This window comes from Pristis pectinata, chromosome 23, assembly GCF_009764475.1.
Source record: "Pristis pectinata isolate sPriPec2 chromosome 23, sPriPec2.1.pri, whole genome shotgun sequence".
Lineage (NCBI taxonomy): Eukaryota > Metazoa > Chordata > Chondrichthyes > Rhinopristiformes > Pristidae > Pristis > Pristis pectinata.
Window position 1 is genome coordinate 33235342 of NC_067427.1, and position 18907 is coordinate 33254248.

Below are 18907 nucleotides of genomic sequence, written 5' to 3' on the forward strand. Positions count from 1 at the left end.
TGTTGTACTTCTATTATTCAGCAAATTATCCTGACTTCTCACCTACCTGTCCTTCTTGCCATCCTCGTTGGACTTGTTTCTATAAACTTCCTCCCTTAACATCCTGGTTTCTTGTAACTTAACATCCTGGTTTCCATCCCCCTGCCAGATCAGACTTGGATGAGAACGTCGGTGGTTTGATTGTAAGTTTGCAAATGACATGGGAATTAGTGGTGCCATAGATAGTGGGGAAGACTGTCTCAGAGGGACAGAGATCAGCTGGACAGTTGGGTGGAGTGGTGTCAGATGGAATTTAATCCAGACAAGTGTGAGGTAATGTACTTTGGGAAGACAAGTTCTGTGGAACATAGGTGGCTGTGGGGCGACTTTATGGAGGTTTATCAAATTATGACGGGCATCATGGCCGGCATGGATGAGATAGGCTGAAAAATCATTTCTGTGCTGTATGATTCTATAATTCTATGAGGTCTTGTTCAATTAAATATGTTAACAGCATCTTTTTATAATTTGAAATCATTTTCACATTGTTGAAAATAAATTGAGAAAGCAAGAAGTATCCCCAGTTCCTCCATGGGTAAATGCATTCTCCTTACAGCACTGATCAATACAGATCAATCCATAAATCTGATTTTAGCCATGGTTCCTTAATTTGAAAGGGCTAAGTTGCCAGTTCAGAGAAAAGAGCACAAAAATCTAAGCTGATGTTCCGTGCACTAGTGATTACTACACTGCAAAGTCCTTCAGATGAGATGTTTAAACCTGTCTGAACCCTCAAGATGACAAAGGATCTCCTGACATTATGGCAAAGAACAGGGCATAGCAAAGGTTTGGACCTCAAGCAATATTGGAGATACAGATTAGCTGGCTACTATCACATTCCTGTTTATTTTTGGAACTTCCTCTGTGCAAAACAGATGTCATAATTCCTTCAAAAGTACTTCAATAACTACAAACTACATGAGCCAATGAAAGACACTATAGATTTGCATCTCTCCCTCTCTCTCTCTCTCTTCATTTCTCAATTCTTGAACTACAGTCAGTGACCCATTCTAAAAGATTAACGTAACTAAAACTGGATAATAATCAGGCCAGGTTTCACGCAAGTATTGTTCCAACGAGGAATCTTCAAGACATTGTTGAGGTTCAGACATGAAGAACACAGGAAGGTCAAGAAGTTGAGGGAAGCGGGGAAACTTTCCACAGCAAGGAATAACAACTACCCAGGATAGAAAGAGCAAAGACCAGGTATCTTTTATAGAAAGAGTGTTGTTGGTCAAGTCAGCTCACTTCTATTAAGAGAAGATGTATAGAGACTACAATAAGTAGTTAACCAAAATGAGTAACAGTTTCCCATAGTTCTGTTCATTCACCATTAGTTCTCCCTCTGCATTATGTTCACTGATATGCAAAGCATTTTTTTAAATATATAGCCAGTTATTGTCAGAACTAAAAGTAATGGCTGTTTTGTTTTGATTGCTTAGTAGACAGTTTTGGTAGACGTGCCAAAGACAATCTAAACCTTTGTTTATGCACATCAGGACATACACAACCTGACTAATTTGGAGCTTTACAATCACTAATTTATAATGCCCCAAACAACAAGCCAATTTGGTTTGTATAATTTCTCCTCTAATTAGTGGCTTCAACTAAATTCTTGGCATGAAGCCTTAAAATTTGATCTGTTTATTTAGGTGGCATGCCACTGAAAATAAATTTTGTTTGGAGCAAGATGCCGTTGTATCTTCTTCCAGGTCATCCTGAACACTGCAGGAAATTTGACCCAGGATGTCCCCAGGTGAGTCATAGTTAGTGTATTCAAGCAAATTCTCCATCAGATGCGTATCAAGTGATAGAATCCCTCCTGCAGGACTTCTTGTAGTCCTTGTTGTCTCAGGACTGAACATTGTTCTGTATTCCTGGTCCAACAGTATTTTCGATACTTGAAAGGGGCTTCACTAAGGTAACCCTCATACTTACCTTGTTACTTGGGGGGTGGGGGGACAACATAACAACATCCATCCCACAACCCCCACCCCCAGATTTCCCAGAAGCCTATCTGTGACCACCTGCCCATCCCTGGTCCTGACCTCCTGAAGCCCAGAAGGGCACAAATCTCAAGCCCTCCTTTATTTATTTATTTAGAGTCATACAGCATGGAAACTTTTCCACACTGACTGGGTTGCCCAGCGAGCTAGTCCCATCTGCCCCCGTTTGGCCCATAGCCCTCTAAACTTCTCCTATTCATGTACTTATCCAGAAGGCTTTTAAGTATTGCTAATGTGCCCACCTCAACCACTATTTCTGGCAGCTCATTCCAAATACACACCACCCTTTGTGTGAAGAAGCTGCCTCTGATGTCCCTTTTAAATCTCTACCCTCTGATCTTAAACCTATGACCTCTTGTTTTAGTACCCCCTCCCTGGGAAAAAAACTCTGTGCTTTAATCCTGTTTATGTCCCTCATGATCTTATATACCTCTATCAGGTCACCCCTCAACCTCTTAGGTTCCAGGGGATAAAGTTCTAGTCTGTGCAACCTCTCCCTGTAACTCAGGCCCCCAAGTCCAGGCAACATCCTGGTAAATCTTTTCCACACTCTTTCTAGTTTAATAACATCTTGAGCAAAAATCTCTGCAAGGGTCTCCACAATTTCTTCTCCAGCTTCCCATGAGGTCTGTGAATGCACCAGGTCAGGCCCTGGGGATTTATCCACCTCAATGCACTTTAAGTCCTCCAATACCTCCTCCCTGCTAATTCGTATGTGGCCCAAGACATCACCACCCATTTCCCCCATTTCCTCAGTTTCCATTGTTTTCTCCACAGTAAAAACTGAAGAGAAATACTCATTAAAAATCCCTCCCATTTCCTTTGGTTCCACACACAGACAGCCATGATGATTTTAAGGGAACCTATTTTCTCCCTAGCTTACTCTCAATATACTCATAGAATCTCTTGGGATTTTGCCTCGCATTGCCTGCTGGATACCCCTCCTAACTTCTCTCTTCAGTGCACTCCTACACTTTTTGTAGTCATCAAGAAATTCCCTAGTTCCCAAATGCCAATGCACAGTGAATGCCTCCCTCTTTTTCTTAACCAGAGCCTCAATATCTCTCATCAACCAGGGGTCCTGAAACCTGCCAGCCTTGCCCTTCACCCTAACAGGAACATGCAGGCCCTGAACTCTTGACATCCCACTTTTAAAGACCTCCCACTAGGCAGACGCTCCTTTCCCTGCAAACAATCTCACCCAGTCAACCTCTGCAAGGTCCCTCCTAATGACTCCAAAATTTGCTCTGCCCCAGTTACCTATGAACCAGTCATATCCTTCTCCATAACTATTTAAAATCTGATAGAATTATGGTCACTGGACCCAAAGTGCTCACCGACAGACACTTCCACCACTTGCCCTACAGCATTCCCCAGGAGGAGGTCCAGCGTTGTATCCTCTCTAGTAGGTCCCTCTGTATATTGATGAAGGAAGCTTTCTTGGACACATTTCACAAATTCCACTCCGTCCAAGCCTTTTACACTAAGGTTGGCCCAGTCAATATTAGGGAAGTGAAAATCTCCCATTAATGTTGCACTATTATGTTTACAACCAGCTGGAATCTCTCCACATACCTGCTCCTCCAATTCCCGCTGACTATTGGTGGGGGCGTATAATACGATCCCATCAGAGTGACCTCAAGAACCCTAATTCTCAATGCCAGACTTGCCAATGTCCTGCTGATGCCCCTAATGGAGGCTACAATCCCCACCATCCACACCAAACCCCCATCTGACCCTGAACTTACACAGCCAAATATTAATGCTAAAAGGCAGTAACTTTTCTACATCTTGCAATTAGCCCATACAACAAAACAATCATTATGAAGATTATATTGGCCCTCCTGCATTGGCCCAGTGAGTTAACTGGGCACACTGCTAAGTCTTGGCTACAAAATTGTAGCTGCAAATCAAAATGTTACTGCAGTCAGTCAGGCTGGTCCACTGGACAAGAAGAAGGAAGACCCACTTCGTAGAGGGGAACCAACTGGATTTGCAAGGATGCAGAACTCGGAAGCGGTGGACAGGAATGGGCCTGTTACAGTGATCATTCATTTGTGCCAGCTCGTGTGTATATTCACATTGTGACAGCGGAGAAACAGAATAGCATTGTATTTACTGAAACTAAATAAAAGGGAATTAGCCTGAAACATTGCTTTGGGTTGCTTCAAGGAGTCTGAACCTTGTACCGTAACAACAATCTAAATTGGATTTGCTCAGAACACTCTTTTAGAAGTAACAATATTACTTTTAGAAACAGAAAAAAGACCAGTACTTCCAATAACTCTCTTTTGATTGACGATACCTCTACCCAATGTCTCAGAATGTGTCTCAATCCATTCTAGAAATCTATCTGATAATCTCACGTAAACCATAACACCATCTGCTTCAATTATGTACCCATAACTCTATTAAACTATGGGTGAAAGTTCTTACAATTAATTTCTTTACATTTGACATGTCCCATCACAGCCTTCAGCTTCCAATGATGAAAAGCTCTTTACATAATGTTGTTTCTTTAAATTGTGCTCACGGATTTGGTTGCCCCTAACAGATGCTCATTCATCTGCTTCAATTAATCAATGGCAAATCTCAGGTCATTTGTTCCTATCCATCAGCAGAAACTCAGTTTCCTTGATACAATCAATACTTTCCCATACGAATTACTGTGAATTTGCCATTTATTTACTCTATATTTACAGAAGGATTTATTGTCACAGTGTGTCTATTGGCAAGGCAGCACATGTTGGTGACATTAGTCATAAGTGCATGAGGGGAACATCAACCAGATAAAAGCCTCACCAGGGGTTTACTTCACTTGTCTCGAAGTGCCACTCAGGGAAAAATTTCCTTGATCATTAATGTGTGGTAACTCCAATTCAACAGTCTACTTTGCAGCAAATTATTGCTGTGGACTTGAAATAATGTACAGTAATCCTTCAGGAGGATTAGGAATTGCACGAGAAGTAAAACGAAATGCTGATGCTGAAAATATGACACAAAGACAGAAATGACAGAAACATTCACAGGTCAGGAGAGAGAAACTCTATGTTTTAGGTCAGTAAGCTTTCATCAGAATTCTGACGTCTAATGAATGGGCATTGACCTGTTCTATCTTTGCAGATGCTGCCTAACTGCTGAGTATTTGCAGCATTTTCTGCTTTGGTTTGGGAAAGTTAACGATTCAGAGAACAAGGAAACGTGTAGGAGAAGAGGAACTCCGACGTGTTGAGGAGGTATCTCCTCCCCGATGGTGTGGCTCCTCCAGCACTGGTACTTACGGGTTGGTCGGGCTGAAGATGAACATGGAGCTGAAGGGTGGGATCTGCCTCGGTCCGTTTTTGATCAAGTCATTAGCATCCGTGGCTTTCTTTTCCTCCGGTCTCGTCATACTTTCCAAATCAACACCAACATTATTGACTAAAAAAAAATACAAAAGTGATTGTGCAGACTGTTAGAGCAAGTAAAAGAGTTTAATTTTTGAATAGATGTGGTGGTACAGACATTTAACTTCACAATTCATGAGGTGTAGCTGCATTAATTAAACACTGCTCTTCAATGATTGCTATTAAAATCAAAAAAATGGAATTTATTCTTAAGTATATTTGGAAAGCCTTCCTGGGTGAACTTTTTTGCACCAGATATACATGGATGAAGTCAGTGGGAGAGCCAGGAGGTATGAGGCCATTCCTTTGACTCATCAATCAGCCAAACGTGCCACCAAAGACAGCATCCTATTCTCTGCTGAATAGACACTGCCCAGCAAATCGCTGCCACCTCTCCTCCATTGGCAATGATGCCTCAGTCTGAAGCCAAGAGACGCCCCTCTTCTTTCTCAAACCTCCGGAGAAAAGATCCCATCATTGAATGACTTTACCCACATAAATGGAACTGGTTTTTACTGTGTAGGGTTTCCCAGTGTGTGCTCATTACATTCCACACAACCTGGATTCTGTAACTCACATCTGAAAGGAATGAAAGTTTTGTTTTTTTGGAACTCTGGTTTCTGTGTGGTATCATAGCACATCTCAATACAAAGTAAGTTTCAGTGTCAGTAAGATAGGTCATTTCAACATGAATTCTAAGCATCAACAATAAGCCTTTCTTGGTAATTGATAGGGTGAAATCACCCTCACTTGGAGATCTATTCTGGGAGAGGAGTAGCCCGGGAAGGGATCTGTGCAATACAGCTCTGGCCTTCCGTCCCATCTGTGTGCCATATAATTTTCCTTTTCAAATTGTTATCCACTTTGCTGTAACAGCCACACAGTAGAGTATTCCATGTTCTGGGAATCCTCTGATCTTGTCCCTTCCCCTTTATTTGCCATCAGATATTATTTTCAATGTTTGCCCTTTCATGAATTTCAAAGCCTCTATTGGATCCCTTATTAGACTTCTCCACATCAGTGAAAATCCCTACATCTCTCTTTCTTCACAGCTTGTGCCCACTCTCCCTTGTACCACCCTGGAAAATCATCACTTTACTCACTCCACGACACCTCACATAGTACAATAAACCAAATAATGTCTCAGACAGGTATAACACTAAATGTCAATGTAATTCCTTGCATATTTAAATGGAACGCAAAAAGAACCCACCACACACACAGCCCAATTTACAAATCGTTTAACCCTACTCTTTGTTTTTCCCTCTCCTGAGCCATGATTCCTACTGTGTGACTGCACCTTCTTTAATATAGCGATTCCTAATTTTTGTAAGTGGCCTCTTCTGTGATATCCAGTGAAAAGCCTTCTGATCTGTGCCATACCAAAGGAGTAGATTTTCAGATCCCTTGTGTGACTGCCCTGGACCGTTGATATCTTGCCCATTCAGATGACATTTTAAATACTTGGTTTAAGGCGGGAATGTTGCTTACCTTATACGTGGATTTTTGATACTAGGATTGTTAGACCTGACAGCTGTATCAGCCTGGACTGACTGAAGGGTTTAAGAGTTGGGCTACTGACTTTCTTGTAACATTGTGTGAAGACATCGGCTTTACACCGGAAGCCACAGACTAATTTTGGGGTTTACAAGCTCACAGCCTCTCTTTTATTGCTGGTATCTTGATGTAAGGTTACATAGATGTAGATCTAATGGTGGTGAAAAGGAACATTTTTCAGGAAGAGCAACCAGTTCATTTTCGTGAGGGGACCAGGTATGTCAGGTAATGGGCGTAACTTAGTATGTGATCAAACGATGCTAATAATTAGCCCAGCTGCCATGACTTTAAGGAGAGAATCTTAAGGCTGTAACATTTAAGTTAAGATATCTTTAATACATCTTTTGCGAAGAGTGTTCTGGAGGCAGCCCACAAGTTGTCGCCACGCTTCCGGCGCCAACATAGCACACCCGCAACTTCCTAACCCGTACGTTTTTTGGACTGTGGGAGGAAACCGGAGCACCCGGAGGAAACCCACGCAGACGTGGGGAGAACATACAAACTCCTTACACACAGCAGCCGTAGTGGTTAGCGTAACGCTATTACAGCGCCAGCAGGTCGCTGGCGCTGTAATAGCGTTACGCTAACCACTACGCTACCATGAGCCATTTATAAAATACTATTAGCTTGCAATGAGCTTTGACATCCCAACAATGGGAAGTAATGAAGGGACGCTGCTTAGCAGTGCCATTCAATTCTGACAGCACTTCTGATTTTGAACTGACCCACTAAAGATGTGTACAAGCCAGAAAGCATTCCTACTTCAGATTTTCATCAACCTTCTAACCAGCCCAGCCGGTCTTATACTGGCATCTCTAGAGAGCAAATCCGATCATTTTTAGCCCAGCGATCACTGTTGCGGGGCACAAGCACTGATTTTCTGCACCAGCACTCCAGAAGTGGCACATCATCCCGACGTGAACAGTCCAAACTGTACTTGCACATCACTTGCATCTGAGTAGAGAATAACATAGAACACAGAACAGTACAATACGGGAACAGGCCCTTCGGCCCACGATCTTGTGACGAACTAATTAAACCAGTAATTAAATGCCAAACTAAACTAATCCCTTCTGCCGACACAACATCCATACCCCTCCATTCTCTGCCCACTCATGAGCCCATCTAAGAGCCTCTTAAGTGCCTCCATCGTATCTGCTTCCACCACCAGCCCTAGCAGCACATTCCAGGCACCCACTGCTCTTGATGTGAAAAACTTGCCCTACACATCTCCTTTGAACTTAACCCCTCTCACTTGAAATGCATGTATGTAGGAAAACCACCAACCAATTCGGGTCTGCAAAACCGACAAACAACGGACGCCCACGCCCCATTCTGTCACTCACTCGGGAGCAGTGTAGTCTCTCCGGGGGGAGCCGTGATGGTAACTGGGATGTTGATGGTGACAGTGTGCTCAACGTCTCTGGTGGGCAGTGTCACGAGCTTGATGTTCTTCTGGTTGTCAGCGTCCTCTGGTTGTTGGGGCAGGTGCTTCAAAGCACTCATGGGTGGGAGTGACGTTGTACCCAGCACAGCAGCATCCACAGGTGGCTGGCTCTCCCTGTGAACATTGATAATATCCACTAAACTAAGTTCTTTTTGGCCAGATCCCTGTTTACCCATCCCCTCCCTTCCACCTGCAATCTCCCACACCCATACTCACCTGGATACAGAAGGCCAATCTCGCTGGTCCCAGTCCTCCAGCGGTGACGTCTGACCAATGAGAGGGGGCTGTGAGGAAGCCCCGCCTACAAAACATCTGCGACAGCACTGACAGCTGACAAACAACCCCCCCCCCCCCCCTCCCTCCCTCTCTGTGCTGCCTGGAAATGTTATGAGGCCAATGTAATAGAGTTTGAATGGCTCTGACATTTAGAGACATTTTGAAATTATTAAAATTGAATTAAATAATTTAAAATTCAAACAGTTATTTTTTAAATAAAAAATGGAACACCAAAAAAGGAAAAGAAATCAAAGGAAAGTAACCAGGAAAAATAAATATGGTTCCCTTGGCCTCCGAATCTGAAGCCCTCCTTCACCCTGTGGGGTGTCAGATGCCCTGCTGCGGGATGGGGCTTTCAGTAACACTGGGCTCCTCCACTGCACTCCATACAGCTTCCACCAGGGACGCAGCTCACAGACTTGGCACCCTGAACCAATCAGAGGGTCCAGGGCGTCCTGAGGTTCAGGGCTGAGGTCCAGTGGTTTGGAACCACGGGCATTAACCAGCCAGATGGGTCTGTACGTTTGTAACAGATCACGTGTCATCACCAAATGCAACAACTCCTCCAGTTTTGCAAGTGTAAATTTGTAAGTTCCTTCTGCTCAGTGGGGCAAAACTTTGAAAAATATGTCAACTTCAAAATCTTAATGAGAGCATGTGAAATGGCCTAAAATAAGTTTACAATTAAAAGAAGTTTGTGAGGTTATTCCATCATTATCGATGCAAGGAATCGGCAGGTGGCACATTGAACAACTGCACGAGTTAATGTGAAGATCAGCTGGGTCTTGTTTGGACATCCTCACTGGCGCAGTGAGTGAGGGGATCAGTATCTACAGTTGGCTCAGCAGCACTGATTGAAGAAGAGAAGGAGTGGTTGTGGTGGGGAGTGGTGGTGGAGAGTGGTGGTGGGGATTGGTGGTGGGGATTGGTGGTGGGGATTGGTGGTGGGGATTGGTGGTGGGGATTGGTGGTGGGGAGTGGTGGTGGGGAGTGGTGGTGGGGAGTGGCAGGGTGTGTTGTTGGTGGGGTGTGGTGGTGGTGGGGAGAGGGGGGAAGAAATCAGCCCATTATTTGGTATTCTTTATCCAGGATATGTCTGGGAAAATGTGAACTAACAATGGAATAATAATCGACAGTGATTTTAATGATGATGGGTAAATGCTTTGTAATATCATCAGCAAAGAACTGCTCCAACTGGACTGGATTTTAATGACCCATCAATTCTAATTCGAATCTTCTAAAGAATTCCATTTTAGATCCTGGCATGGTGAATCTGCGTTATTTGAACAACTGCACATTTATATATTGTGTTTAATTTCATTAGCCTTTGATAACCAGACGTTCAGAGCCCTGAGGTTGATTCGAGCCCAGACATTCCCCTGAAGAACATTCTTCCTTATCCACTGCAGACACATGAAGCTGGCTGGCTTTGCAGACAGACTAATGTGTGAGTTATCCTGAGGAGGGCAACGTCTTAAAGCAAAGCAGAGAGTTAACCCATCCAGTGGAAGCTCAAGGAGGAGTGGCGTTTACACCTTTTGACATCAAATGGAATATTTGAAGAGAAATGATTCACAGGACAAAAGAATAACAATCAGAAGATACATGTGGTGGGCACAGGCCAGCGGACTGGTGCACAAAATGCCCATATCACTACAAAGCTGTCAACTTAACACTTTGTAGACCCTGTCCCTAACGACAGCATCATGCATGCTCGGCACGGGTACAGACAGCGTGGTGAGGAAGTGTAGGGCCAGTGTGCTTAATCTTTCCTCATACAACAATTTCCCATCCCAGGAATCATTTGTGCATTCCCTCTATTGCTAGCATATCCATCCTAGGAAGAACAGATCTGTACACATCTTCCAGGTGAAGTCTCAGTAGAACCTCATATAATTTCAATCAGTCACTTTTACTTCGGTAAAAATAATTTTACTTTATGGTGTAGTGAGGGAATGTAATATTCTCTTGGCCATTAAGTGAAAAGAATGTAATATTTCTGGATCTCAATTCTATTTTACACTTTTTCATGCAATTTATTTTATAGAAGATAACTTTAAAAGAAAATATAGCCAATATACCCTTCCCTTCCCCCTCCCTCCTCCTGTGGGCAAATTACTTTACAATTCACTTCTCCTGACCAAAACATAATCACCAATGTTCTTGGTGAAGTGAGAAATGTTGATGGTGGGAAATGGAACAACCCTTCGACTTTGGACACCCAAGGTCAGCATCAGAATTTGTGATTTTGGAAGCAGGACACCTAGGAGTCTGAGTTCTCTGCCAAGTTAACCGCAAGGCCGGAGCACCATTTTCCCTCAATGTTCCGGCCCGACTGAGAAGGAGGCTCAGTAATGGCTGTCCAGGCCACAACAACAGGGTGGCTGCCTATTGAGTAGCTGAACTGTGACAGAAGCTTGTTCTGACAGGGTGGCTGGTGATTGAGCAGGGAGACCTTTGTCATTAGGCCACATTGGGTTGTTAGGTCTGGGACACCAAGCCACATTGAGAGAATGGTTGTCTACTGAGCGATTGGACCTCTGACTCCAGGTCACGTTGAGGGGGTATCTGGCTGTTTGGTAACTCAAGCCTGTAATTCTTGATTACACTAGGGTGTAAGGTTGGGGGGAGGTGGCTGTCCATTGGATAGTTAGGTTTGTGATACCAGGCCACACTGGCAGGGGGCTGGCTTTTGGGTAATGAGGCCTGTGATACGGAAGGAGAGCAAGCAGAGGAAAGGTTGGGAGACAAGAGTGAATGGCTTGGGGGATAAAAGTAGCGCCTGCAACACAGGGGAGATGAAAAGCTGGAGGAAGGTGTCAGGAGAAGTTCACCCTGAGCACATGTTTATGTGGATATAAAGTAGAAAGTGAAGAAGATTGCAGAGACACAGAGATCCTTCCCGTCATCACACTGCCCCTTGTTTCAGTCAGAGTGGAAGGAATATAAAGTGTCCCTTTCCTGGGGATGACACAGCTCTGTGCTAACTGTTAAATATCAATGCTGCTAGTTGGATCCACCGGAGCAGGTGAATGACCAGGGTTAACTGGGTTGACGGGATGATGTTGTCCCTTCTCACAACAGGACACATCCATCAACGCCTGTGGTGACAGGACCACAAGTGAATGCATCTTCCTGAGATCATGGATGTGGGTGGACAAAGGGAGGAGGGAAGTTACTACACCGGGAGCTCCTACACTGCACTTACTTCACCCTGTGGTTCCGACGTTCTCGGAGAACAGTCTCTCCCTCCTTCTCCCCGGCGTCTCTCTTCTCCTCTGACTCACAGGTCGAGAGTGCTTTCTGCCGGTGCTTGCGCCGCCTCTCGGCTCCCTCTTGGCTTCTGCCGGGCGCGTCGGCCTCCCGGGCGCCCGATCGCGAGGTGTCCTTGGCCCGGCTGCGCCTCTCGCCCTTGGCGCCGTTGGCCGTGCCATTTCCCTCCCGGTGCTGCTGCTCCGGCCCGTGCCGGTGGGACCGGTGCCTCTTGTGTTCCCTCTCCGGCGCCTCGTCCACCGAGCTCTGCGGGTGGTGGTGGTGCCTCCTCCCTCCCTCCCGACTCCTGCTTCGCTCGCCCTTCCCCTCCTTGCCCCTGTCTCCCCGCTCTTTCTCTGTCTCTTTGCTGCGGCTCCTGTGGGAGCGCCGTTGCTCCTCCTTGGTGTTGGCTCCGGGTTCCGCAGTATCCGGGGCCCCGTCTCCCTTGTCCTGATCACCCAACTTGTCTCGGTGCCGGTGGGGCCGTTTCGGTGGCTCACAGAGCTCGGGGTGGACCAGCCTCTCTTGCTCGCTGTCCTGGCCGTCCCCGGGCCGGACCTTCTCAGCGCTCTTCCTCGTGTTGTTCCTGGGTTCCACCACCAAAGGCCGGTCCAAGTGCGTTTTCATGTCTGGGCGGATCTGATGAGATGAGACGTACATTCTGCGCTGCTCATCGTCGAGTTCATTGAAGAGGGCCTCTTGACTGGTTAGTAGATGCTGTCGCCTCAGCTGGGAAGTCCTCTGTTCCCAGACAGACATGGACTTGAATGACTTCTGTTGATCTTTGCTGCAAATGACAAACAAGAGAAAATGCAGCATATCATTGTACTTTCACAGAATGAGGGTGGAAATTCATTCACCTGAAATCTCCACTGATTTGAGAATTTAAATTGTGCAAAATATTTAAAGCACAGAGGTGAAGACAGCAGAATGGTGTTTTGGTCAGAAGTTGGTATTTTCACAGCTTGTATGAAATATTGAAATTTTTAACTGAGGCTGGCTAAAAGTTGCCCAGATGTTGGTGTTGCAAAGATGTGTGCATTCTCCATCATCCTAGTCCAATTGCCCTTGCCAAATCTAAAGATCAGTGCCACCAAAGGCCCTTCATTCAGAGTTGTCCCAACATGTCAGTGGCTGGGTCCTATCACCAAGCAGCAGTGTGGCTCTCCAGTAAATCTGAACATGGGTCGACAAAGTTCTCATTCCATGCTTGCATTAAAAAAGAACCCTCTCTCAAAACAAGGTAAAGGAAAGTCAAAATTGAAAATAAGAAAATAACCAACAACAGCAAACATGAAGTAAAAAGAAAAATTCCTCATGTAAACCAAAACGCAAGCATTTGCTGTCCTGTCAGCAGTGAGTCTTGTCACAGATTACCAGCTATAAATCCTACTCAGAATCACATTTGCTACGATGGCAAAGGGAAACATACACGCACACACAGAAGTACTCCGAATGACACAGAGAAACACATGGACAGCAGCATTGAAATGAGGCAGTAAAATGACCTGTGGGATATAAAGCCACTCCCCACTGCACAACACACAGAGACAGTTTCAGTGGAAAGTAACACTTTCAACACCTGAAACATAATGCTCACGATGGCCTACAGAATTCACTTTAGGGAAGTGAAGCATTGAACCAATAACTTGGAATATTTCTTCAAAATGAGTAAATGACTAATGCTTACTTTGAAGTGTTTTTATGCCAATGACAGGTCATATTAGAATCTCACTTAAAATATAACAATGGCTTGGAATAAGTGGAACAATTGCTTCGTCACAACTGATTGGTGCTTAATTAAAGACCTTCACTGACTATATTTTAGCATTTGTATGCTGCTTACCAAAATAACTATAATTCCAAAAGTACTATATATATAATATATAAAACATAATACTATAGGAAATCCATTTCTCTGCTAGGTGATGTGTTTTTAATCATTTAAATAACAGTGGTGAGGCACCATAAGCTAAACGTGGACATACACGGTTCTGATCATCAATATGTCACTGATACATTCTAAAATTAAATATTAGGATTTTTTCTGCCAAGTTTGAACAAAAAAATTACCAGGCCTTGAAAGTACACCTTACTTGCACAGATAAATCTCTTGCTATGAATTCCTTTCACACTATATCAGTGGAGGCCTTATCCCTTTCAAATTCAATAAACTAGTCAAATATTCATAAAGCACCACTTGAACTCTCCTTTTTACAAACTATGTATAAAATGCTGGCAGTAATCAAATTAAACACAGATAAAGTTCTAAGTAATCTAAAGAACTATTTAAAGATGCACTTATATTTTGTGGTTGAATTCTCTCGATGTGTGTGTGTGTGTGCTACGGATACTGTGGTCCCTACTTTTAAACCCCAATGTTAGGTCCTTTTTGCTAAAGCTGTTTAAGTGTCATAATCATTGTTTCACAGGACTACAAAATAAAAATCCTCATGTTACCAAACTAATTTCACAATGGTAACTTAAATGGACTAAAGGTTTTAACTCCTAGTTATAAGAGAGGGGATCACTGGGAAAATAAAATTCCGTAGTATTTTAGAAGTATTTAAAAAGCAAGTGGAAGTCAGACTACGGGTGAGCCCAGTAATTTCTAGGGTAGGGACATGTTCGGCACAGCTTTGTGGGCCGAAGGGCCTGAATTGTGCCGTAGTTTTTCTATGTTTCTATGTTTCTAGATAAATCACAAAATAATAACACTAAGGTATCATTAAAGACTTAAATTTGAATGAAGGAACTTGGGGCAAATTATTTCTTTTGATGGTGACTTGCTTGTTTGCAAGTAAAATTGTGACCTCAACTGGGCAATTTGATTGTTATTACCTATGTTTGGATGGAAATATGAAATTTAGACTTTGTTCAAGTTCAGATGTTACCTGATTCAATGTAGAAAGGTCAAAGGAACATTATCAGGTTGAAATGCACAGAAGCCAGCAATGAGAGTGAATGGAGTTGACAACAAGGATTGTCGGAACAGTCGAAGAGCAACAACCACTATGCATACAACACCTGCTCTTCACACTGAGCGTTAAATGGTGAATGAGGCTTTCTGAAGGGGTTACCACATAATATTGTAACAGAGAGCAGACTCACGGTGAATTTACGCTGGAGACTGACGAGCTGCGAGATAGAGCACCTCGATTTTGCTTTACAAAACTGCACATGCAAAAAAAGATGAGACAAAAAAATACATTGGGAAGAGATCAACAGGCTCCATCAGGTTCACAGGTAGGTTGCATTTGTCTGCGACTCCACCTCCACAGACTTAATCAGAACAGTTATTCTAGCGAAAACTGCTCCTGGATTACAATGCAACGAACAGCAGTCAATGTTTCACCCTTCGGACTCCATCCTGCTCCGCATTTACAGCACTACCACAGCCACACATCGCCTTCAGTAAAGGAAATAAACTGAGCAAGTGTCACTTTGTAAAAATCATTCCTGAAGTCACAATCTGAAACAGAGTTAGGCAGATTACTGACAAAAATATATCAAAACATGCAATGGCACAGCCGAGAATGACTGGGCTCTATCACACTGTTAGTGGGAAAGAGCAAATTTGTCATTTACTTGTATAATATCTGCTTACCAATTTTAAGACACAAGGCAGGAGAAGCAAAGGGAGCTGAATCAAGCTGATTTATGATTACACACAAAGCAAAGGCAGGAAGTGGAAACGCTCAACAAATGAAGAGCCAACTAAACCAGAGCTCAGTGTTCTGGGGGTGAAGGATTGGGGGGGAGGAGTTGGTCAGGAGTGAGACTTGCAAAGCTCCCATCAGTGGGGAAGTCTGCAAAGCTCAATATTTGGATCACTTTTAGTTCACAGAATAATTTAAATGGTTTTCAATGTTATGTTTTCCAACTTCTGCCATCTAGTTGGGGAAGAAATGAAATGGATGAACTAATTGTCCTAAGTTTTACTTTGCTGCCAATTATATTAACAGTGGTAACTATTCCTCTAGCCGCTCACTGACCAGTTTTAATAACCTGCATGGGTCACTTGGAAACATGACATGCAGAAGGCAAGGCTACACACAGATTGCCTGATACACTTGCCAACGTGCTCAGTAAAATTTGCTCCATCCCAGCAAAAACGATGCTAGTGCTGATTAATGTTCGGGAAGAAATATTGAGGCCATTATTCCAAGGAACAGCAGACCATTCAGAAATAGAAATATCGAATCAATGCTCCATCACATTTGCTAAATCTCCCAACCTTCTCACAAAGCAGTGATAAAAAAATGATTATCAAGCAACAGACAAAATGCCGAAGAAACTCAACAATTAGAGTTTGATTATCTGCCCTGCAACTTCTCTTCACTTCTTGCTTTCACTGCTGTGTGTTGTTGTAGATCTAAGTAAACCAGCCTGGGAACACAAGAGGTATGAATCAAAATACCACTGTTTGAGGAAAGGAGGGGTGGGTTCTGGGGCTGATTATATCAACTCACCTCTGTACAAATTAAAGCAATAAAAAACTGAACAGAAAGAAACACAATCAAATGAAACAGTTTTCCATTCAAATTAATGCAGAGAAACAGGTGAAGCAAACAGAAAATGTGTTTACCATGTAGATGAATTCTCTATGTGTGCAGCGGTAATCAATACCTTTGGTTCTAATTGCATTGTAGCACAATTGACTGAATAGCAGTATCTCTGTCAGTTGTAAATTAAAACAAAAATAAATGAATAAATAGAAAAATCAGACCTTCAATGATGGATCTTTTTTCATTGACCCCAGCTCCATATCCCTGTACCAGTTTCTGCTCTCTGAAGGTGGTGATCACTTTGAAGAGCAGACAAATCTATGGCTAGGCTGAAGAAAGACCATTGGGTCCAATCCACACATACACATAATATTGACCCACCTTCATCCTCATAACACAGTCTCCTGGGAGGGTTAAAAGAAAAACGTAAGACCACTTCATGAGAAGATCTGGAGACATCCTCTCCAACTCAGGTTTACCAGGATGCTGCCTGGATTAGAGGGCAGGTGCTATAAGGAGAGGTTGGACAAACTTGGGTTGTTTTCTCTGGAGCAATGGTGGCTGAGGGGAGACCTGACAGGGGTTTATAAGATTATGAGGGGCATATATAGAATAGACAGCCAGTATCTTTTTCCCAGGGCCGAAATGCCTAATACTAGAGGGCATGCATTTAAGGTGAGAGGGGGTAAGTTCAGAGGAGATGTGCGGGGCAGGTTTTTTACACAGAGAGTGGTGGGTGCCTGGAATATGCTTCCACGGGTGGTGGTGGAGGCAGATACGATAGAGGTGTTTAAGAGGCTCTTAGATAGGCACATCCATGTGCAGAGAATGGAGGGATGTGGACACGGCGGCACGGTAGTGTAGCGGTTAGCGTAACGCTATTACAGCGCGAGTGACCAGGGTTCAATTCCGGCCACTGTCCATGGAGTTTGTACGTTCTCCCCGTGTCTGCGTGGGTTTCCTCCGGGTGCTCCGGTTTCCTCCCACATTCCAAAGACGTACGGGTTAAGAGCTGTGGGCGTGCTATGTTTGCGCCAGAAGCGTGGCAACACTTGCAAGCTGTCCCCAGCACATTTTCAGTAACGCAAAAAGATGCATTTCACTGTGTGTTTTGATGTACATGTGACTAATAAATAAATATCTATCTATTGTGTAGGCAGAAGGGACTAGTTTAGTTGGCTTTTAGTTACTAGCTTATTTAGTTTGGCACAACATGGTGGGCCAAACGGCCTATTTCTGTGCTGTACTGTTCCATGTTCTATGTTTTTAACTCCTTATGGCAGGCCCCAGGAGTCTGCTGTTGCTCATGAGATGCTCTCATTCCTTATCCTTCTAGTTCAAATTCTCCTACTAAACCCTTTGGAAGATTGCAGGGAATCAGTACTCACCCTGACATGGTTCCACAGTCACTGACAGCCTACTGGAAGTTCTCCCAAGTCAACAATCTTCAGGTATGTGCTTGGGCAATAAAATTCTGGAAGACAACCCTTTCATCCTGATCTTGCCTTCAGCCAACATGCAGGCTTCCAGCAGGAGTTATTAAGATCTGAGGTGTTTGTCCACCTTTTCTGTTTTTAGCCCAGGGATGCTGATTCCTGGGACTAATCCAAAGGGAGTTATTGATAACTCACTGGCACCAGGTATTTCATGGCCCAACTTTCTTGAAATATTTGAACTTAAAATATGATATAAAATAAAATAGATTGAAATACTAATGGCTTCAATGTCTCAGCAAAGAGCAAAGTGTGAAGTGTAATGACACATATGACCAGCTTCCAGGCAGAGTACTGTTGCAAGTACCCTGAACTTACGCTGCTATGGAGAGATTTGTTGCAGATATTGGGCTGACATCCGCGACCTCCATTGCCTTTTGGATGGTATTTTTCTGGATATTGGCTTCTTCCATCTCTTCTTCATCCTGAAGAGGGAAACAATAGAAGACTAAAATACATTCTGCCTCACTCAGAGCCTGCCAACCTTCTTTCGACTGGCATTGCCACGTTGCTGAAGAACATGCTGAGCTTTCAGAGCATGAATGCTGGAATGATACTGATCTCCCTTCCTTAACACGTCTGTGAAGAGTGTTGCTAAAGGTTATAAAGTTTTGATAGACCTGCTGAAGCTGTTTCTGTTTGCAGGAATCCTTTAACTAGAAGATACAGTTCTGATATTTAGCATAAAAAAAATCATCAATGAGGATGGATGTTTTAGTTTTGTATAATGTGTTGTGCAAAGAGGTAGATTTAAAAAAAATCTTCCAAATGGCTTAGTAAGGAAGAAAGTGGCAGAGTTACGTAAAAAGAGGGGGGTTCTGGATGTCATAACGCAGCCTCTCAGACAGCTGACATTGACATGATGCTGCAAGTTACCTCTTGCTGTGCCCTATGTCTATAACATAGGTAAATCCTGCCTCCAGGAGGCAACACATTTTGTGGG

At 43.6% G+C, this 18907-nt stretch overlaps 1 protein-coding gene across 1 annotated transcript in view; it reads right to left on the reverse strand.

Moving 5' to 3' along the window:
* cacna1ba (calcium channel, voltage-dependent, N type, alpha 1B subunit, a) overlaps positions 1-18907 on the reverse strand; it is a 645315-nt gene that overhangs the window by 136413 nt on the left and 489995 nt on the right. The window contains 4 exon segments of the mRNA XM_052037346.1: positions 5327-5465; positions 8335-8549; positions 11920-12750; positions 18283-18389. Coding sequence (XP_051893306.1) covers positions 5327-5465; positions 8335-8549; positions 11920-12750; positions 18283-18389 — 1292 coding nt within the window.